At 53.8% G+C, this 22,460-nt stretch overlaps 2 protein-coding genes across 10 annotated transcripts in view; both read right to left on the bottom strand.

Annotated features, from left to right (window-relative positions):
• RAB11FIP3 (RAB11 family interacting protein 3) overlaps positions 1–2,466 on the bottom strand; it is a 76,167-nt gene extending 73,701 nt beyond the window's left edge. For 4 of the 6 annotated variants that reach the window (XM_057749259.1, XM_057749260.1, XM_057749263.1 and 1 more), the window contains exon 1: positions 1,455–2,466. In XM_057749259.1, coding sequence (XP_057605242.1) covers positions 1,455–2,024 — 570 coding nt within the window. In that variant the 5' untranslated portion in view covers positions 2,025–2,466. The remainder of the gene's footprint in view (positions 1–1,454) is intronic. The other 2 variants (XM_057749261.1, XM_057749264.1) reach the window with 1 other exon arrangement.
• Positions 2,467–8,322: 5,856 nt separating this feature from the next.
• DECR2 (2,4-dienoyl-CoA reductase 2) lies at positions 8,323–21,580 on the bottom strand. 4 transcript variants are annotated; one of them, XM_057750765.1, is made up of 9 exons: positions 21,378–21,414; positions 19,760–19,828; positions 17,268–18,051; positions 16,133–16,257; positions 15,971–16,064; positions 15,720–15,824; positions 14,996–15,207; positions 14,825–14,863; positions 8,323–13,948 (listed from the first exon to the last, which is right to left on the bottom strand). In XM_057750765.1, the coding sequence occupies exons 3-7, from the start codon at positions 17,746–17,748 to the stop codon at positions 14,996–14,998; spliced, it is 1,017 nt and encodes a 338-aa protein (XP_057606748.1). In that variant the 5' UTR covers positions 17,749–18,051; positions 19,760–19,828; positions 21,378–21,414; the 3' UTR covers positions 8,323–13,948; positions 14,825–14,863. The 4 variants fall into 4 exon arrangements, with proteins under 4 accessions (XP_057606748.1, XP_057606746.1, XP_057606749.1 ...); XM_057750763.1 differs by lacking the exon at positions 14,825–14,863; XM_057750766.1 differs by lacking the exon at positions 8,323–13,948 and adding an exon at positions 18,635–18,686 and having other exon boundaries at positions 14,079–15,207; positions 17,916–18,051; positions 21,378–21,580.
• Between the last annotated feature and the right edge of the window lie 880 nt (positions 21,581–22,460).

Here is a 22,460-nt window from a genome sequence, read left to right as displayed (position 1 = left end):
TTTCCTAACATTCTTGATTGGTGTAATGAGCAAGGGTATGTTTGGAGAGAAGACACATCACACTAATAAAAAACAACCAAAGAAGAAAAAAAAAAAAAAAAACAACCAAAGAGACCCAAAGTGCCCTCCAGTCAAGGGGCAAGAAAGAAAAGCATCAAAAAACTTGGACCAGCAATCACAATTCACACTAACCATAGCAAACTGTCAATCATGTATCTCTCTCTGGCCATTACACTAAGAGATGAGACACCTGTCCTGAGCAATGTCTTTAACTCAGAGCTAAATAGGAGCGTCACACGGACCCAGACGCCGACATTCAGGATGCCCACAGGGACATGCCCAGGCTGAAAACTCAACAAGGAGCCCTGACTCAGGACGGCCCAGTTCTTTACACGACAGCTCAATGGACACTGAATACTCAGGGGGCACACAGATTCCTTAGAAAGGTTCTTAATGCTACGGCAGACACCCTAAATGGTAGGGTGTCAATTTTACCTCTTGGCTTAAACATGCATACATACCTGAATGCCCACTTAACAAACATCCACATGTATGAAAAGTCAATAAAATAAAAAAACTAGCAGATCAGCCTTTTGAGATTTCCCACTACTAGGTAAAATATTTAAAAGTGGACACCAGTAACCTATTTGATGTCTATGTGGGTTAATAGAGAACACACACAGCCCTGCTGCTCTCTCCACCTAAACTTTCATAAGTGCTGAGGTGCAGGAAGGCCTGGATCTTGAGGCCCATCTTCTCCAGAGTAGCTGCAGCCCTGGGAGCTGCACAGGACCCCTGCCACACTGTCCTGTGCATTTCTGTCACCTGTCCAGCACCTCACCTGTCCTACAGGGGTGGAGGTGGCCCTGATGGAGTTCTGCTCGAGTCTGTATTCACTGCAGTGCTCTTAGGCTCATTCCTCTCCCCCTGGGGTTCATATCTTTCCCTTCAGCACAGAAGGTACGGAAGTGACCATTTTCAGCGTTCCCTGTCTACCAAACAACGAATCTACCTAGAACATAAGCCAACCATATACAGCAAAGAAACTGCGCTCAAAACGCATCATTAGCATGATCTTAAGCGTCCAAGTGCAGCCTGGCCTTTGCAGACCGAAGGAGTGAATTACTTCACCCAAACCAGACCTGGGCCCTCAACTAGGGGAACTGCTGGCACTTCTCCATCCAGGGGGCACTTCTATCCGGTAGCCTGGGGGCATGTCCCCATGTCAGGAGCCCCCCTCAATTTAGGAAAGATCCAGCTTGTGTGGTTTGGGATGCCAGGGAAAGAAACTGACTCGCGGGAATAGAACCCCTTTAAAGGGGGAAGAGGAGCTTCAGCGAAATTCAACCACAGGTGAGGGCAGAAGAAGTGAATCAAAAGAGAACGCGGGACTTCTGGCCTCAACTGCACTTCGTGACCACCGCGCGGGGCCCGGCTCCCACGCTGCGAGTTACCTGTTCTGCCCCGTAGGCGGTGGCGAACTGGACGAAATCTTCGATGCGGACGAAGCCGTCCCCATCCCCGTCCAGGGCATCGAATACGGCTCGGAGGCGGGGGCCGTCCTCCGGACACCCCGCGGGCTCGCTCGTTAGGGGGCGGGTCTGGCTAAAGTCCGAGGGCCGGTCCGGGTCCCCGGGACCCAGCTCCAGGGCCGGCTCGCCCACCGCGGGCGACGCGAAGGAGGGAAAGAAGTCGACCTCGCCCCTCAAGTGATGCCTGCGGCTAAAGTCCTGTGCGGGGACAGACGCGCTGTGCTGGAGGCCGTCATCCTCCGGCTCTGTGGTCCAGAAGAGCGGGCCCAGTTCCGGCGGGTCTGGGTCGGGGTCCCGGCCCACGCGCTGCGGCCGCCGCTCCCGCCCCGGAGCTCGCCCGGCATCCGCGCTGGCCGCGGGGTCCTGCGTGCCGAGCCCCGAGCACGGGGCGGGGGCGGGGGTGGGGGCGGCGGGCACGCTGGGCCCGCCGGGCTCTGGGTCGGGACCCCGGCCGCCCGTGGGGGAGGCCGGCCGGCCCGGCTCCATCTTCATGGGCGCGCCCCCGGCCGCGGCGCGGGCCCGCGAGGCCAGTGGTGCGGCGGGCGGCGCGGGCGGCAGACAAAGGCGCTCAGGGCGCGGCGGCGGGCGCGGGCATCCCCACGGCGGCGCGGGCGGGCGCGCGCGGGGCGCCCGGGCTGCTCGGGCTGGCGCTCGGGCCCTGCTCCGCCCTCGCCCATCTTCGCGCCGCGCCTCAGCTATCCTCGGCCCGGCGGCGCGGCGGGCGCGGGCCCATGGCGGCGGCGGGCGGCCGAGGGAAGCCGAGGGGGAGGGCGGGGAGGGGACGCCGAGGAGGGGGACGCCGAGGACGGGACTCTGAGGAGGAGGACCCTGAGGAGAAGAACGGCACAGAGGTGGACGCTGAGGGGGACGCGCAGTAGGAGGACGACGAGGAGCTGCCCGAGATTCCAAGCTCACGCCGCCGCCCTCGCCCCGCCCTCCGTCCGGCCTGACGTCAGCACGTCGCGCCGCCGGCTGGCCCCGCCCCTCGCCGGCTTGGTATAAATGCAGGCACCGGGGCAGCACGGCGGCTTGCGGGCTTCGGGTCCTTCTTGTTTACCTGATCATGAGGAACAAGAGGCGGTTCTGCTCGGAGGCTGCGGGTCCAGGCGTGACGTCACCGACCCACGCACCGGGCGGATGGACTGAGTCCTGCAAAAGTAAAGCGCTCCGATAATTGGATAAGCAAAGAACACGATCCTATTGGGACCAGGGGAGTGCACGTGCTCGTGGCGCCCTCCTCAGACGCCTGCCGCGGGGAGACGTTCAGGCGTTGACCCGCGGCAGAGCGCTGAGCCCCTGCCTGAGTGTGGAAGGGCCCTGAAAATGTGCTCCATCACTTGTGGCCGAAGGAACGCGTGGCCAAACAGAGACCTTTTTTTAAATCTATGACAAGGGTTTTTTCCCGTAGCATATCCAGCGTTCATCGCCAATGTACAGTCAAGCTTCCCAAGCACTGCGGCTGTCTTTGACAACTGACATCTGTTTCTCTAGTTGTCACCATCATCAGTGGGGACACAGGGCGCCAGACAGCAACATGGGCACCTTGCAGCAGGCAGGAAAGCAGAGACATGCTAGATAGGAGCCAGTGAGCTGCCAGGCCTCAGACGAAGTGCATTTATCGGGGAAAGCACCAGCACCAGGTATGTTCATAAACAGCTTTAGCAAGAACCAGAGGAAACTGAACCTGTTTCCAAGTGTACCATGAGGAGCAGTGTGTTAATTAACTGAGTCATCTCCCATGACAAAATCACAAGGCACGTGGCACCAGCTTTTTTGAGGTTGGTATTGGGAAAAGAAGGGTGAGGATATACCGCCTGCAACCCAAAAACTATATTCTCAATTTCTTATAAGCGCTGTATGTTTTCATGAGGAAGATACTGCATTCAAAGAAAAAAAAATCTCCAGTTTTTGCAAGAATCTAAAATTGGACTGATGCCTTTGGCCAGATACAGTTTTCAGAGGTAATTACAGTGATGTGTCAACCTTTCTAAACAGGGATGTTAATATGGGGGAGGTACAACCAAATGAGGCAAGGGCTGCACCCCAAGGGAGCAGCACTCCTCCTGCTGCTATGCCAATTCATGAAAAATCTGCATTCCTTGGCTGGCTGATGTGCCCAGACAGAACCCCAGCGTGGAAAGCATGCACCTTCCTGCTTGGACCACTTCAAGGTGACAACTTCCTGGGTAGTCATTTGGACCTCAAGCACCCCCTATAGACATTTTTGATCTCTAACATTCAAGATGAAATAAACCAGCTCAAGGGAAGCAGCCCCTGCTGCCATTTTGAACTGCTCCTCCATGCCAACCCCATGCACATTTTAATTTAGCCATGTAACAGGTACACAGAAGAGGAAGGGAGAGGGTGGGGGTATAGCTCACATCCGTTGAATTTGGATCTGAGTGAATGGCTGTGAAAACCTCCCTCTGTGAGTCTTTCTTTCTGAAAGGTACCTGTGATAAACGCTTATCTTTGGAACTCTCAAGCAAATGGTCTCCTTGATCCCTCTTCCCTAATGACCTCTGACCTATGGAGAAAGATGGGAAAATGAAGACCAGCAAGGTGACTCAGCGGATTCTTAGTTGTATAGCACAGCGCCGTTGGACCTGACAGGGAGCAAAGGGAAAGTAGGTCAAGAAGCCTCAGTTGAAGAATGTGCATCTCCCCTAGGATAGGGCCTCTCCACCACCTGGGTGAGATCTGACCACTGACAGCAGGATGGAGAAGGTGACAGGCAAGGGTAAATTTGATCACAAATCTATCTTATTTAATGCACATTCTTAAAAACCAGGAGGAAATACACCAAAATTATAGTAGACATTACTTATGATTTCCTCCATTTTTGCTAGTTGGATGAACTTAACATGGCATCTCATCTTGTCTTACTTGAATTTAGCTGAAGGCTAGTTTGGTTGAGTGTTTCTTACTGTGTTTACAGACCAACTAGGAGCTGTGAACTGCCCAGTTGTAGCGCTTGCTTGTTTTTCATTTGGGTTCTCTGACTTTTTCTTTACGTAAAATCCGTCATTTTTGTTTTGTTTTGTTTTGTTGTTTTAATTATTATTATTATTATTTATTTATTTATTTATTTTTGGCTGCGTTGGGTCTTTGTTGCTGCACCCAAGATTTCTCTAGTTGCACCAAGCGGGGGTTACTCTTCGTCGTGGTGCGTAGGCTTCTTATTGCAGTGGCTTCTCTTGTTGCGGAGCACTGGCTCTAGGCGTGCGGGCTTCAGTAGTTGTGGTGCACGGGCTTAGTTGCTCCGAGGCATGGGGATCTTCCTGGACCAGGGATTGAACCCGTGTCCCCTCTGGACCAGGGATCGAACCCATGTCCCCTGCATTGGCAGGTGGATTCTTCACCACTGCGCCACCAGGGAAGTCCCCCCTCATCAGTTTTTAATGTTGCAAATATCTTCTTCCTGCCTGTGACCCCTTCATGAACTCTGCTGGGGAAAAGTAGACATAAATCTTTAATTTTGAGTAGTCAAACCCGTCATTTTTATCCTTGGTGGCTTTGCTAATTATGAGAAAAAGATCGACTTTTCTGTAGCTGGTGCCACTTGTCTGTACAGAAGTAGATCCTATGTCTCATCAGATACAAAAATAATTAGAGCGCTTAAAGACATAAAAGTGGAAAGCAAGGAAATTCCCTGGTTGTCCAGTGGTTAGGACTCCACTCTGCTGAGGGCGCAGGTTCAATCCCTGGTCAGGGAACTAAGATCCCACAAGCCATAAGGTGTGGTCAGGAAAAAAAACAAAGAAAGAAAAACTTTAAAACTTTTAGAAGACGTAGAAAAATATCTTTATGACCTTGGAGCAGGAAAGTTTCTTACACAAGAATAAAAATTACAAACCATTAAAAAAAAGAGAGAGAATTATTTAAATACATTAAAATTTAAGCTTTCCAAAAGTAAAGGGACACAAACCAGTTTGGGGGAGGGTGCTGGGGGAGAGGGAAATTTGTTGGAGTGAATGAACTGTTTCATATGTTGATTGTAACAGTGGTTCTATAACTGAATGTGTTTGTCAAAATTCACAGAACTCTATGCTGCAGAGAGTGAATTTTACTGTATGTAAATTATACCTTAGTAAAAATTCATTTTAAAGAAATTAGCCTTCTGATTGATGAAAGACACAGCATAGGCTGGTGTGCTAGTTGCTCATGCAGCTGTGACCAAATACCATATACTGGGTGGTTAAAAAGGACATTTATTTTTCACAGTTCTGCTGTCTGGGAAGTCTAAGATCAAGATGCCAGTGTTAACCTATAACAATTAAAAAGCCAGTATTTTACCAGCAAAATGGGTTTATTCAGGAGCCACAAAGAATTATAATTGGAGATATGCAACTATGTCCAGCAAATGAGAGGAAATGCTTTTATAGAGGAGAAAGAGGAGTTGGGAGGGGCTGTTATAAACAAAGAGCCCACTGGAGGAAACTGGGAGTTCAAAGTTCAGTGGCTTTTCATTGGTTGAGTTGTGATGGTCTCTCATTGGCTGGACTGTCGCTAGGCAAAGAGAAATTGTTTCTTCCTCCTGCTGGGTAGTAAAGTATTGTCCTTTCCTGCTGGGAGATGTTGGGATCTGTGCTGATGTTGAGTGGTATGTGCATGAAAGTTCACCCTCTGGCATCCCAGCTCCATTTTGGTGAGGTTTCCTTTTAATACTTTTCAAACCAGCAAATTCCTTCCTGTTGAGAGCTCTGTTCCTTGCTTGTGGTGAGGGTCTTCTTGTAGGTGTGTCCTTGCATGAAGGCGAGAGCCATCTCACCCTCCTCCTCTTCTTATATGACACTAATTCTACCATGGGAGGTCATCTACATGACCTTATCTAATGGTAATTATCTCCCAAAGGCCTCATCTCCAAATAACATTGCACTGGGGGGTACTTCCCTGGTGGCGCAGTGTTAAGAACCCACCTGCCAATGCAGGGGACACGAGTTCGATCCCTGGTCTGGGAAGATCCCATTATGCCTTGAAGCAGCTAAGTCCATGCAGCACAACTACTGAGCCTGTGCTCTAGAGCCCACAAGCCACAACTACTGAGCCTGCGTGCCTAGAGCCCGTGTTCCACAAGAGAAGCCACAGCAATGAGAGGCCTGCGCACTGTAACAAAGAGTAGCCCCCGCTGGCTGCAACTAGAGCAAGCCCACGCACAGCAACGAAGACCCAAGGCAGCCAAAAAACAAACAAACAAAACATTGTATGGGGGGCTAGGGCTTCAATCAATACATGAAACTGGGGGGGGGACACAATTCAGTCCATAGCATGTGGGAAGAAACATTTAAAATAGATGTAACTGACAATGGATTTATTTCCAGAGTACACAAGAATTCCTCAAACCCAGTAAAAGAACAGCAACCCCGGTAGAAAAATGAGCAATGAATACGAATAAGCAGTTCCAGAGGAAGAAACACAGTTGGTCAATAAACATATAAAAAAAGATGCTTAACCCCACTGATAATCAAGGGAATGAGTAACGATAGCAATTGACATCAATCAGTAGAAATTAAGTCTGATGCCAACCAAGTGTGGGGATTCACAGAACCAATACGGCTGAAGTTCTGTGTCCCCTTAACTGGGCACTTCTGCTTCTCCACCTTCAGGTCCACGAGGAGGCAGGAAAGGGATGTTCAAGGCAGCCCTGGTTTCCATAGTTCCGTGAAGCACCTGCTGGCTGTCTGAGGGGCAGTCTACTGTGATGGAATACTGAGCAGTTTCAGCAAAATGGACCACATCCGCACACATCCACATGGGCAGACTTCTAAGACAAGCGGTGTGAGAGCAGATACTGTGACATACTATTTTTGCAAAGTTTCAAAACACATCATCAATACATATATTGTTTTTGAACACCTTCATTTGTAGTAAAAAATACCAAAACGAAAGTGGGAATTATATTGAGGGGGACAGAGGAGGAAAGTGGTGAAGGGTAGCTGTACCTATATCATTTATTTCTTTAAAAGACAGGCAGGCTAGGAATAAACAGGACAAAGTACCAACATCTGGTGAACCTGGCTGGTGAGTACGTGGGTATCTGGGTTTGTCCACATATTTTAAGGATTTCATAATTAAGCACTTTTTAAATTCAGTAAATAAATCCTGTACCCAAAGTCTCAAAGATAGTCACCTCTGTTTATAGTTTTTCCTTTCACAAGTATGTCTTTAAGCCATTTGGATTTTTTTTTTTTTTTGGTGCACAGGCTTAGTTGCTCCATGGCATGTGGGATCTTCCTGGAGCAGGGATCGAACCTGTGTCCCCTGCATTGGCAGGCGGATCCTTAACCACTGTGCCACCTAGGAAGCCTGGAATTTTTTTTGATGTGGTGTAATATAGGGACCTGATTTTATTTTCCTCACTTAATTAGCTGGTTTCCCAAAACTATCAGTTCTTCCCCCACCTATTTGTGAGATGGTCTCTATTAGCCATTTGAATATTGACAGTAACTTGTGTCCATGGTGGAGGGATGCTAGGAACCAAGACCAGAGAGTTGTGGAGCAATTCTCGGGGTGTCCCAGGGGGACAGGATGGCTGAGGCCGTAGCAGGCCCTTCCTCAGCAAGCACTGAGGGCTGTGCCAGGCTGTGCATCTGCACTTGGCCTGAGCCCTCTGCCCGGAGCTCAGGAGGAACAAGCCTGAGGCCAAGGGGAAGCCTCTCAGCTGGCCAGCGGTCGCCCTAGTGCCTGAGGGAGGCCCTAGAGGTGGCCCTGGAGACAGACAGCAGGAGGAGGCAGAGCTCTGTTCTGCAGGAAGAAGGGACCTGCCACTGGGCACCCCAGGAAAGGGGTTCTGGACCTGGCTGAGGGCCCAGTGCCTCTACTTCCCGTCCCACTTTCTCCCTCACAGAAAAGGCTGGCCTCGCCCTCCCAGGCCTGAGCTGACATCCTGGCTGGGTCACCTGGGGACGAGGGCGCAGGGAGAGGCAAGGGGGTTCCGAGGGGCTGGAGGAGATGTTTTGCAGGCGATGGGCATGTTCATCTTCTTGATTATGCTGATGGTTTCACAGATGTAGACAGGTCAGAACTCAGCAAACTGTACACTTCACTCATGTGCAGTCTCTTCTGTGTCAATTGTACCTCAACCAGGCTACAAACAAAAACTGCTGGCCAAATTTTTTCCCCCATATATTTTCAATTTACAATTTTGAAAACTACATAAACATTTTGTGTGGGATAATTAAACCGAGAGCAGAGTCAGTTTTAGGTCTGGATCACATGCACCCTCCCCGTGGCCTCCTGCAGCCGAAAGCACAGTCCACACTCGTGTTTACCGATATTTATTCAGTGGGGAAGGATTTTTTTTCTCACTTTTAAGTTTAGTAAAGTACATTTCTTAGAGTAAAAATAGACCACGAGTTTGTAAGGCACAATTTAATTCCTCCTGACTCAGCCGAGGTTTGGATGAATTTCTTATTTTAACATTTCACTCTGCAGTTGCTGGCATCTGCTCCCATCTTCCTGTGACGACAGGCATCTCCAGTCCCCAAAGCACCCACATCCTACACCCGTCCCGCCTCCCCTGCAGCCAGAATCACAGCCCATGCCGGGGGATGGGCCCTGAGCACCAGGCGGGGAGAGGTTTGCATGCAGATTCAGAACTTCCTTTTTTAGCCTCAGGTCACATTTTCCAAAGGTGAAGATCTAAATCACACCACTCTCCTGTCATGGGGTAAAGATTGTCCAAATTACACGTGATGGTGGAAGAATTAAATGTTAATTCTGCCTATTCCTAACATTCCTTAATCTTTCTTCAGCAGATGCCTGTCAGGTCCTGTCTCATCCAGATGCTCTGATGTATGGATGTGATGAGGTGCCCCCCAAATACTCCAAAATTTGGAAATGAAGTTATCCTCTGGGAGTTCAATTAATGAACTCCATACTGATAATATGTGTCACCTAGGAAATAATGCAAGATAATCAGTAAACAAATGACTAAAGAGTTATAGAAACCTCTATCTGCTGACAAGGTAACGTAGGTCTAATCCCATAGACCTGAACCAGAATGCAGCGGTAAATATGAAATCTAGCAATCCCCTGTCTGAGGGGCTGTTCCCTTGAAGGGCCTTATTAGCATGAGCAAGGAAAAGGGAAGTCCAAACAAGGATCCAGTCCCCTATGGCCCCTAGGACAGAAGAGCCGAGCTGGGCAGAGCTCTGGCCCAAGAGGTGGGCAGGGAGCCTATGCCATCTCCCACTGGCCCTTGGGTTTTGCCAGCAAGGGGACCCGAGACTTGCAATCTCACGCGTGTACGCACACACATGCAACCCCACATATTCTCAGCACACTGGTCTACACATTGGTCTCTAGTGAGTGTGTTTGGTGTGAGTCAGGACCCACACAGGATGCCTGCTTACACACATTTTCTAGAAGCAGTGGGGGTTGACAGGTCCATATGATGCAATTAACCCTTGACCACAGTTTATTGAGCAAGAGCCAGACCCTGACCCGAAGGGAGCTCCTTTCCCAGGAACTGGGACATGTGTCTCTCTTTAGGAGACTGGGCTACAGCTGGCACACAGGTGGCTGGGACCCGGGCAGAGACAGCAGATGGGCAGAGAGGGGAGGGGCAGGTTCACAGGGAAGGTCAAGGTGGGAGAAGGAAGACCTCCGAACCCCAGGCCCCAGCTTTGTCCCCAGGCTCCAGTGCATCCCACCCCTGGAGCCTGTGAAGGTCCCAGATCTCCCCCCTGCCCCGCCCGTATCCCCTCTTCGTATCTGTCGCAGCATCCAGCTGAGACAGGTCTAAGGGCCCAGAGGGAAATGCCCCAGGGGGCCCACACCCAGCCCTCTCCCCAGCCTGGGAAGCCCTGAGCCCGGAGAGCCCCTCTGCCCTGCTCAAGAGTACATGGCTGCCTGGCCACAGTACAATCAGGCCTCGGGGCAGAGCCAGGGGCAGCAGGACACCTGCCTAGACACGCAGCCCAGGGTCAGGGCTTGACCACTACAAGGCAGGCTTGGTCTGACCCACACAAGAAGGGCAAAGCAATGTGACGGTCAGAGGAGAGGGGAACATCTTCTGAGCTTCGAACTGTGAGGTGCTCAGGGATTCACTATCTCTTCCTGCTTCACTCAGTGAACCCAAGTGCATGGCCGAGAGGAAGTTCCTGAGGGCCAGTTGTGCACATGCCGGCCCCCAGCCAGGGCACAGTGCAAAGGGCTCAGTGTGCACCTGGTGGGTGGACTGCGTCCAGGCAAGGTCAGCCTTGGCCTGTCGTCTCCTCCTCCACCGTGGTGGCCCAGCCCCGCAGGTACCACAGTACCCGGGGCCACCAGACACCCACGCAGGAAGGATGCCAACCCAGGGACCGAGAAACAACACAGCACGACTTCCAGCCCTTTCCACAGTGACCCGCAGACAAAGCGCAGGCAAGCCAGTTTTACCCAGTTACCATGGCAACAGGAGGAGTTGGCAGAGAAACTCCCCCAGTTTGTTTATTTAAAGCAATTTTAAGGTTCACTGCATCATGGCGATGCCTCGGAGACATGCTGTCTGTCTCACAACACGCAGGGATGGACAAGCCGGGGTTTTCATATATTCATTCAACGAAATGTGCAAAGTGGAACAGGGGCTGAAAGGCTGCACGCCGGTGGTGGACAGCCCTCTGATGTGGCCGTGATGTTTTAATGTGCAGTTCTGAGAAGTTCTCAAGCATCCTTACCCCATGGAAGGGGGACTCAGAGTGGGTGGGGCCTGTAAAGCAGCTTCCATAGCTGGGGTTCACACATAAAAAATGATTCTTCCTTTCAGAGAACCTGCTGTTTTTGTTTCTGTTTTTTTTTGTTTTGTTTTGCTTTGGCTGCACCACGCGGCATGCAGAACTTCCCCAACCAGGGATCCAACCCAAGTCCCCTGCGTTGGAAGCACAGAGTCTTAACCACTGGGCCACCAGGGAAGTCAGAAGCTGGCATTTTCTAAGGCAACTGCAGAGATTGTTAATCTGGGAGGGGACAACCTAGTTCTCTGCCAATTGCCACCAAGTCCAAGCGCCACTTCTGGGGCTAGTGCTGTCCCCCTCACCACGTGCACCTGGCCTTCCTTGCTAGCCTGACCCAGAGCCCAGCCAGCAAGTGACACACACTGGTTGTGCCTGTGACCCACAAGCCCCCAGCAGGTGTCCTGGACCTGTAGGAAGACAGCAGGGACTAGAGGACTAAGGCAAACAGCGAGGTTGACTTCTTACAGCCAAACTGACCACTGCATTCAGATGACAAACTTGGGCACGGACCTTGTGCTGTGGGCAACTGTGATGATTAACTCTGTGTCAACTTGACCAGACTAATGGATGCCCAGATAGCTGGTAAACCAGAATTACTGGGTATTTCTCAAATGAGATTAGCATTTGATTCAGTAGATGGAAGACCTGCCCTTACCAGTGTGAGCCAAGGAAGGGCAAGTTCCCTTGCTCTCTGCTTGACTGGGACATCCACCTTCTCCTGTCCTTGGCCGTCAGAGTCCCTGGTTCTCTGGCCTTCAGACTCAGGCTGAATCACACCATCTGCTTTCCCAGGGCTCCAGCTTGCAGTCTGCAGATCATGGGACTTCTCAGCCCCCACAATCACATGAGCCAGTCCCTATAATAAATCTCCTCCTGTAGATCTATATATATCCTACTGGCTCCGTTTCTCTGGAGCACCCTGACTAACAGTAATAAAAGGCTCACTCCCAGAACCTGGTTTCCATTCTCTTCTGTCCTCCTGGAGCTAAGCTGCCATTAAGTCCCAGGCCTTCGAATACGGCTGGCAGGACAGCCTCCCCAGGGCCTCCTCCATCTCCTCTGGGGACAGCAGGCCCCAGCTCTCTGGCACAGGGGGTCTGTTTGGCTGCCTCTGCCTCTCACCAGCTGCAGCTCCCCAGGAACTGCCTTCACAGTTCTGATTCCTCCTCCCGCGGCATCACAAGCACCCATCTGCTTGCCTTGCTGGTGGACTTGATGCCACATGCTGGTCTCCATTTAAATGGCAAGTGGAGCTCCCATTGCCCAGTGGCCTCCCTGCCATGCCCCTGCACCCACAAAGGCAGGAAGGAACTCAGGTAGGCGTGGGCATGTGGGGCAGAGGGCTCAAGCCCAGGATTAGTGACAGCACCAGGACCTTGCAGAGTAGGCAGCCCCACCGGGGACCAGCCGTGGAAGACACCCCTCCCACCAGGGGAGCAGACAGCCTCCCCTCACCCCAGGGTGGGCTCCCCTTGCCTGAGGACGGGGGCTTCAAACATTAGGTAGAAAGTGTTTTCTAAACTCTTCACAGGCAAAAGACAGGAAGGAGACACACCGCTACCTCTAAATGCCCAGATTACCAGTCATTCTGTTCAGTGTCCTCCTCCTCCTTCTGAAAACATTTGTGAAGTCCAATGAATAGATGTTTTTATAGTACAAAGATTATTTTTTAAGGAAATGCGTTTTCTGGCAAAACTCTAAGACCTATGCTTATGCAAATAGATGGTGCAGATGGGGGCGTGGTGGGAGGCAGGAAAGAAGGGGGCCCTGAGCAGCATGTCCAGCCAGAGGGCAGACCAACAGCTTTGAGCATCTCAAAGTTTTTAACAGCACAGGAAACAAGCCCAGGATCCAAGTGGCCCCCCCGTAAGTCCTGGCCTGGATGTGTGTCAAAGAGTGGTCACTGAGGAACAACTGAGGGTGCAGAGATCCTCCTCCCCCGGGCTTGAGTGCTAGTGACAATGGGGACTGGCCACCTGGAGGACCTAGGAAGTGAGCCCCTGAATAACCAAGGACTAACTTCTCTGGGGATGTCCCAGCAAATGACAGATTCCAGGGCAGGTGGGGAGCAACCCTACCCACATCACCGGAGACCAACAGAGGTCCCGTCTGCAGCCCACACACCCCGTTGAGAGGACCCAGGACACAGGCCTTAGAGGGAGGCTCGAACATGCTTCTCCAGCCTCCCTAGTTTGGCATCTCTTTGCCAAGCAAAGGTCTCAAAGTGGGAGAGCAAGGAAGAGAAGGCAGCCTGAAACGCCCCCTTCTCTCCACCCAGGCCATGGGAGCTACCATAGGACACCCATTGGACACAGGCAGAAGGAGAAAGGAGGCCAGTTTAGGCAGAGGCTGAGCCAGCAGGACAGCCCTGACCCTGGGTTGGGGGTGGGGGGGAACACCCTTGCAGCCTGGCCCCCTCAACACTCTCGAAGCACTGGAATGCAGACTTCCCCAGGGTGTATGGGCAGGTCAGTAAGCCAGCTGCACTGCCTGGTCATTGCCCCCCATGCACAGGAGACGGGGCCATGGGGGGGGGGGGAATGCAGACACAGCATGGCTCCAAGTTGAAGGGTCAATCTCTGCTTCAGATGCTCTGCTGGGATTGTTGGGTTTGGCGCTCAGGCTGGGCAGGCAGGAGGCAGGTCACAGGGATCTGAGAGCGGCTGCGGACTAACACCTCTGTAGCATGCTGTCCCCTGCCTGTCAAATGCCAGCAGACACAAGGTCACCTGGGAGCCCCAAGGGGCACCAGCACTCGCCTCCTACACAGCCCCGGGGGTTTGAGTGGCCAGGCTGGGGCGGGGGGAGGGAGCAGGCCTCCAGGCCTTATGTATCTCCTGGAGGTGGACACAGCAGGCCCCCTCTACCCCCTCCCAGCCCCCCACCATCAGTGCTCCCCACCCCAGTGACCAGGGGCCCACCCAGTGCCCTCACCCTCCTGCCACCTGGGTGCCCGAGTACCACAGGCACTGAGATTGTGTCTGCCGGCCACCAAACCACAGAGGGCCGATCAGCAGCACCTGTGCTATGAACAGGCCCACCTTTGAGACGGGGGGTCTCTACAGAAGCCCCACCCACTGCAGCTTCATGGCATGACTGTGAGCTCCTGGGTGTCCCTCCACCACACCCACCTGCAGAACGCAAAAGGAGCTGGCCAAAGTCCTAGAACGTTCCTACCACCATCCTGCAATGGGGACCCAGGAGGCCTGGGGGCCAGGTCCCGACCAGGGGTATTACACCTCCTCAGCCATCCTCAGAGGATGCTGCTGCTCAGAGCACAAGGACGAGTAGGTCTCGAGGCTGGCCATACCCTGGGATTGGTCGGGGAGGAGGCGAAGCAGAGAACAGTGGCTCTCTCCCCCCACCCCCACGGGCTTAGCGAGCCCTCAGGCCCCTGGAGAGGGTTACCCAGGGGAGCTCCCAAAGAGGGGGGAGGGGGGGTTCCCACCCACTACAGGCAAGCCGTGCTAGTCCTGGTTTGCAGGGAGGCCCCGAGGTCTATAGTGCAGCTCTGTGGGGCGGGCCCCTCCCAGCACCACCCATCTGCCCAGGAAAACCCTCCGAGACTTGCCCTACCTGTGGAGCAGGGGAACCCAGAAGCACCTGAGAACACATCTAGAGATACATGTAACAGATTGAGGGGAAAGGCATCAGGCCCAGCGCAGTGACCACCAGTCCACAAGGTGGGTGTTTGGGGAAGGGGGCCTAGGACACAGGTGACCCTCGCAGGTGGGAGCAGCACATCACCTAGAGCTTAGCAGAGGAGAAGCCCGCCAGCAACTGGATGTCGTTAGGGACCGTCAGCCAGGTCCCACCATCAACCACCAGCAGGGCCCCAGTCACGTAGGACGCCAAAGGGCTGGCCAGGAAGAGAGCACTGTGGGCGATCTCCGTCTTGTTCCCCAGCCTCTGCAGGGGGCTGGCCAGGACCTTTGCCCTCATGCCAGCCTGCGGGCCACCTGGGAGGGAGTGGGAGGGAGGCTCAGCCCCTGCGGACCCCAGGACCCCAGGGCCCTCCACCCTCCCCTGCCCAGCTTTCCATGAACCACATGGAAACCATGGGAATGGTGGGGACACTGTTAGCATCATCCTGGAGGAGCAGGAACAGTAATAGGTACAGTAACAGCAGCCACGTACACTAACACCACCACAGGGCCTATCACCACTCACCCTGCCAAGGCTCTCAAGGCTTCAGTGGGGCCCCACTTTGTGTCCAGCTCAGACATCAAGGTCAGCAGCTTCTGACCTCTAGTTCTAGGGGGCAGCTGCCCAATTTCGGCTGACCCTTAGTCCATCGCAGGGCTGTGCGAACCATCCCCAGATTCTTTGCCCGCCCCAGGGAGCCATGAAGACTTGGCATGGATCCCAGGCCTGTCCCAGCCAAGTAGGAGGGGAGCCCTCGGAGGCACTGTGGGACCTGTGCCCAGGGGAGCACTCACTGCGGGTGGTCTGGGCTCCCCAGGAGCCTTACCCAGCCGCCGGAATCCCTCTGTGCCGCTGATGGGGCCAGGAGCAAGGCTGTTGACGCGGATGTTCTGGGGGCCCCACTCCACAGCCAGGTGCCGTGTCATCGCATCTGCATGGGAGGCAGGCAGGCATGAGGGAGAAGCAGGGCTTCTCTGCCATCAGGGGTGGGGGCCCTGGTTGGGTGTGGGGGCTCAGCATCACTCGGACACTGCCGGCCTCTGGGGATGGGGAGGAATCCAGGAGGGCAGACTGTACCCACGGCTGCCTTGGCAGAGCCTGCGTGCACTTGGAGCACCTGCCCCCGGGTACCCAGGGTCGCGGTGATGTTCACAATCACCCCTCCATGGTCCTGCAACACAGGAGAGGGGCAGTGAGCAGGCAGCCAGAGCGGGGAGGCCCCGGCCACAGGACACTCACCCGGAAGAACTTCTCGTAGAGCACGCGAGACACGTTGAAGGTACCCAAAGTGTCGATGTCCATCACAGTCTTGAAGGCGTTAAAGGACAAGGCACTGGCGGGGCACAGGAAGTTCCCGGCTGCACCTGCCGGTGGAAGGAGATGGCGGATGATGCTGAGGCCCCGGTGAAGAGTCTGGACCCTCAGGGCGGTCCAGGGTGGCCAGGGAAGGAAAATTGAGCATGTAGACAAGTTCCTGAATGACGGGCAAGATGGATATTATGGATTGGATTGTGTTCCTCAAAAAGACTGAAGTCCCAATCCCTGGTGCCTGTGAACATGACCTTATTTGGACAGTCCACCAGTTTTGTTTTGTTTTGTTTTTTTGGCACATGGGCTTAGTTGCTCCGTGGCATGTGGGATCTTCCTGGAGCAGGGATCGAACCTGTGTCCCCTGCATTGGCAGGCAGATTCTTAACCACTGCGCCACCTAGGAAGCCCCATGACCTTATTTGGAAAGACGGTCTTTGTAGATGTCCTCAAGTTAAGATGAGATCATACTGAATTAGGGTGGCCTAAACGCAAGGACCTGCGTCCTTAAAAAGAGGACACAGATGTGTACGGGGGGATGGCTGTGTGAAAGAGGCAGAGGCTGGAGGGATGCAGCCCAGAGCCAAGGCACACCAGGCAGTAACCCCAGGAGCTAAGGGCAGGGCCTGGGATGGAAGCTCCCCCCAGCCTTGCTTTCAGACTTCTGGCCTCCAGACTGTGAGAGAAGGTATCTCTGTTGTTTTAAGCTGCCCAGCTTGTGACTTTGTTAGTGGCAGGAAAACAATACCCCAGATGTTTTTAAAGGAAATTTCAGCAAAAATGAACCTGAATGTAAAATAGGGGCTATAGTTAACAGTATGTATCAATATCGGTTCCCCAGTTGTAACCAATGCAAGATGTTCAAAGCAGACACTGTTTGGGGGGGAGTGTGGTATGTGGAGTTCTCTGTACTATCTGCTCAATTAGTCTGCAAATCTAAAACTATACTAAAATAATAACGCGTAGTCCTTTTTCTTTAAGGGGGAATTTCAGGACATGAGAGTGGCCCTGCTCTGTGATTCAGCCTAGTTCATGGGGCATCCTCTTGAGCCACAGCTGTACCAACCTGGTAGGAGCAGAGTCGGGCCAAGACAGAGGCTTGGAGCCAGGACTGTTCTTGGGCCTCCAAACAAGGAGGTCTGGCATTGCTGACCCATCAGAAGCCCCCTGGCCAGAAGACCAAAGCAACATGGAGGAGACGGTAGTGACTTCAGAGTGCAGCCACCACCCACCGCCACCATGAGCCTCCTGAACAAACCCAAGAGTGAGATGACCCCAGAGGAGCTGCAGAAGCAGGAGAAGTTTAACACGGGGCCACTGTCTGTGCTCACGCAGGGGGTCAAGAACAACACCCAAGTGCTCATCCACTGCCACAACAAGAAGATCCTGGGCTGTGTGGAGGCCTTTGATAGGCATCGCAACATGGTGCTGGAGGATGTGAAGGAAATGTGGACCGAGGTCCCCAACAGCGTCAAGGGCAAGAAGGCCAAGCCAGTCAACAAGGACTGCTGCATCTCAGAGATGGTCCTGCGCAGGGACTTGGTCATCGTGGTCCTGTGGAACCCGCTCACTGCCAGCAAGAAGGGGCTTCCTTCCCACCCTCTGAACTTACCCCCTTATTTTTCGAAGACCTGCGCCTTGTGCTGGGAATAACGAAGTCCTGTGTTTTTTCTCAAAAAAAAGAAGCCCCCGGCCTCGCCCAACAGTGACTCACAGTTAATGAGAATGTCGATCTTCCCAAACTCCTTCAGTGCCTGCTCCACGGCTGCTGCAGTGGCCAAGGGCACTCGGACATCCAGAGATAAAGGGAGGCACCTCTGGCCGGTGGCAGCAACCAGCTTTCTGGCAGCCTAGAAGCCAGACAGGAAGAGGGTGGTGGGCAGCAGCCCGGTGACCTCGGCCTGGAGGAACAGCCCTTTAGAATCCGATGAGGATGATGAGCCAGGTTCTGCCAGGAAGCTAGGCTCTGCCGCTGAACCCACTCTGGGTGGCACAGCTGCAAGTGCCACTCCCCAGAGCCACGACCCCTGGTGGATGCTGCTAAGACATCCCGCACCCTCTCCCCTCTCATCACCCTCCAGGCCACTGGTCACTGATCACAGGTCAATGGCAGCTCCAGCTGACGTCCAGTCGCTGCCCTGAGACCAGCCATGGCAGTGGGGGAGACTCTCCACCCTCATGACCCTGGTGAGCCCAGAGATCTATCTTGGGGCCACAGTACCACCCAATACAAGCGTCCCCTCACAGGACCCAATAAGTGGATTGTTTGAAAAGACAAGGGTGTCCCTGGGGGCCACTTCCACTGAAGCTCTGTATTTGGGAGAGGGGCAGGTTTTGGCGGTAATCATCCTCTGGACCTCAGGACCCTTCAGGCCCCGGCTCCCGGCCCCCAAAGCCACCCATGGATGGGTGGGCACAGGAAAGACCCCTCACCATGGACACTCTGGGAAGACTTCTGCTGGCGATGACTGTGTGGCAGCCGTGCCTGCAAAGCCAGAGGGTAGGCATAAGGGCAGCAAGGTGCAAGGGACACACCAAGCTGGGCTCCTGCCCAGCTCAAGAAGCAAGGCTCCCCCTCCCCCAAGGGTCTCTCAGGCTTAAACACTAGCCCAGGGCTGAAGGCACAGCTGGCAGAGGAAACAGGGGCATACACGGGGCTGAGTGGCTGTGGCGGGACCTCAGGTAGGCACTGCTGGTCTCTGAGCTGGGTCTCTCTGGGACGAGGTAACCCAGACCCAAATACCATGTGAGCAGCTATGAGTCTTGGACACAGGGCCCAGGCTCTGCATGAGGCCTGCTGAGTTCACCTGGCTCTCCCCAGGAGGCTGGAGTGAAGAACAGAGAGCCCATTCTGGGGCCAGGGCACCTCCCCTGCCTCCCTCCCTTCCTGACAAACTCAGCCTCAAACTCAGTAACAGTAGCAGCTACCACCTGCTAAGCCAACCCCACTGAATCCTCAGAACACCCTAGCACAGCTGGCCACACTCTGCTCAGAGAAGCAACAAAGCTTCCAGCTCGGAAAACAAATTCACCTGGGATGGATGAGTTCCAAAATTTCCTCCAGCAGGACCACATCTCTGAAAAGCAGGGTCCTGGAGAAGTGGCTTCATCTCCCCTAACCCCAGCCTAACTCTGGGCCTCTCCTAGGTGAGGATGACAAATTGATGACCTGGGCCTGAGACCACAGAACTAGAGTCCCAGGAGACACTGTGCTCTGCATGGTGCTAGGGTCAACTCAGCCCACCCTGACCCTGGCTCAGCAAAGTCCTGGGGGACCCTGCAGTAGAGTTACCTCAAACTTTTGAATCTTCTCTCTTTGTACAAATAGGGGTGCTGAGGCCAGAGCCAAACAGTCTAGATTAACCTCTAAGAAAGGCTGGAGTCCTGCCTCCCCCAGGACAGCACCTGACTCCTTTCAGATTCTCTCTGAAGGCCCTGGGCCTAGAGGGGTTCCCACCACCCACCAGCACTTTGCCCAAGATCCCAGAGTCCAGTGAGGTCCATGCAAGGAGGAGCGGGGAGCAAGATGGGGCAGAGAGTACACAAAGTGGTGCTTACCTCATGAAAATCTCAGCAATCCGGAACCCGATTCCAGAGCCACCGCCTGTGATGAAGGCCACCTTATCCCTGAGAGAAGAAAAGAGACTCTTTTTTATTTTAGGCTGCATCTGGTCTTAGTTATGGCACGTGGGCTCTTCGTTGCAGTGCTCAGGCTCAGTAGCTGAGGTGCTCGGGCTTCTCTCTAGTTGTGGCTTGTGGGATCCAGAGCGCAGGCTCAGTAGTTGTGGCACACGGGCTTAGCTGCTCCACAGCATGTGGAATCTTCCTGGCCCAGGGATCGAACCCCTGTCCTCTGCACTGGCAGGTGGATTCTTAACCACTGAGCCATCTGGGTAGTCCCCCAACAGAGGTTCTTTAAAGAGGCCTCTGCTAAATGGGGGCAGGGGAGGAGGTGCTCTTGGAGGACACTGACCCTACGCACTGGGCACTTCTGTTAAATTTGAGAAACACCACTTTTTAAAGCCTACATTCCTCAGCTTTCTGAATCTTTGGGGAAAATGATTTCAACATAAAAGTCATATGCAAAAAGTTCTCAATTAAGTGAGACATGTTTTCAAAACATACAAGCCTTCCTCCAGTCGCCCTCTAAGCAGATAGGGTAGTGGGTCCCTGGAGAAAGAGAAACAGGCATGGCTTTCTTGACATAAGAGAAGCCATTATTGGCCTAAGCCATTCTATGATCTAAGCCTGGACACAGAGCTTGTCCTCGAATAGGTCTCAAAAGAATACAGAAACTGGGACTTCCATGGTGGTCCAGTGGTTAAGACTCCGAGCTCCTAATGCAGGGTCCGTGGGGTTCAATCCCTAGTCAGGGAACTAGATCCCGCAACCCACAACTAAAGATCCCACATGCTGCAACTAAAGATCCTGCACACAGCAACTAAGATCCCATGTGCTTCAACTAAGACCTGGCACAGTCAAAAAAGTAAACAAGTATTTAAAACAAAAAATAAAAACGGGTAGGGGTCAAACTCAAACTCTACCCAAGTTTAAAAAAAAATACAGAAACTAACCACTGTAATCCAACAAGAGAAGTAACAATAGCAAATATAATACATCAGTTGTAAAGCCTCCCAGTTCTGTTTCGATGGTAAAGATTAGCCTGAAGCGCAACCAGAACAACTGGAACCTCAGGGAGGATGACCCTCGTGACTTCAATCAACTAAAGCTTGCACTCCGTCAACAGCCCAAACCGCTTCATGAAAACGCATGCACCCTTAGCTTAAAACTTCCCCAGATTTGCTGTTTGGGGAGACACTGCTCTGGGAAAAATCTCCAGTGTTTTCCTTACTTGCTGCTAGTAATAATAAATCCTTCTCCTGACCTCTGGCTTGGTTTTTTACACCCACCCCCACCTCTGACTATTACTAATCAACACCCACCACCACCTGCCAAGACAAACAGAACGTGCTCACTGTAGGGCAAAGATTAGAATACCAGCACTTGCACCTCTGGGATACCCAGGCCTGTGGACAGTCTAGCCACCAGGCATGGGGGTACTCACGCATCCCTGTAAAACCGCAGTCCCCGTGCCGCCCGCACCGCAGGCGCCCCCCCCCGCCCCCCCCCCCCCACCCCGGTCCGGCTCTCTGGGGCTTCCCCGACGTGGCCTCACTGGAGCAAGTCCGGACAGAAGAAGTGGCGGTACTCCAGGAGACAGTCGTCCTCGTTGACGTCGGGCGGTGGCTGGGCCATGGCGCTCGGTGCGGGCCTGAGCGGCGAGAATAGCAGGGACCCACGGGGATCAGCGCTCCGGACTAGTCCACGGTGGACAGGCGGCGCTCTGCCCACGGTCTCTTCACTGGCCTTCCAGGGAAGCGGAAGCCCCGCCCACCCGACCATCGCCCCTCCCCCGCGTCACCTCGCTCCTCCCCAGACGCCACGACCCCGGGCTCCTCGCCCCTCCCAGGACGCCCCGCCCCGCCCCCGGCTCTTTCCCGGCCCTCCCCCCGCTTCTCCCAGGATGTTCCGCCCCCGCGGCCGCACGGCCTGCTGGGACTGGAAGTTATTCTGGGCGCCGCGGCGAGCGTAGGCGCAGTACGGCTGGCGGGTTTCCGCGGCCGAGGCAGGGTGAGTGCGGCTGGTAGCTGTCAGCTTTCTTGATTCCTTTTCACAAGGTTGGGCGTCAGTGGCAGCCCAACTCAGGGGACACTCGGTTTCCGGGCTAAGGTGGAGCTCACGGGCCGGCCAGGGTCCCTCGGCTTCCCTCACCGCCCTGGGCCCTGCTGTGCATTTAAAACACCTGGTCGGACTCGCCCAGCATTTAAAGGTCCTCGCCTCCCTGGCGCTTCCCTTCGCTGTTGCAAAAATGTGATGGTGAAGAGCGAAGGAGACTGGAGTCCAGGAAAGTCACGGGAAACTAGGAAGGCCTTTCCCTCACATGGCCAGCCCCAGGATCAGCTTCCAACATGACCCTTTCGTGGCCAGTAAAGAAAGGTCAGGACACTTCATCCATGCCCTCATGTGTAGGCACAGCGAGCAACCGAAGCCGGGAATCCAGGACCAGCGCATCCCTGGACCGGTGCATCCGTCGGCAAGAGGTGGAAAAGTAGAGTGAGGACCAAGTCGGCCTCAGCAAGTGTAATGTTGTGCAGTGTACATTACCCGTGACAAGTGCCCAGGGACACACCTGAGGACCAGGCGTGAGGAGTGACGTGTGTAGTGTTTGTGTGGTCACCAGGCTTTCTGCCCTGGGGGC

Source organism: Hippopotamus amphibius, chromosome 9, assembly GCF_030028045.1.
Source record: "Hippopotamus amphibius kiboko isolate mHipAmp2 chromosome 9, mHipAmp2.hap2, whole genome shotgun sequence".
Taxonomy (NCBI): Eukaryota; Metazoa; Chordata; class Mammalia; order Artiodactyla; family Hippopotamidae; genus Hippopotamus; species Hippopotamus amphibius.
Note: the sequence above shows the minus strand (reverse complement) of the source record. Positions and strands in the feature narration are given on the sequence as shown.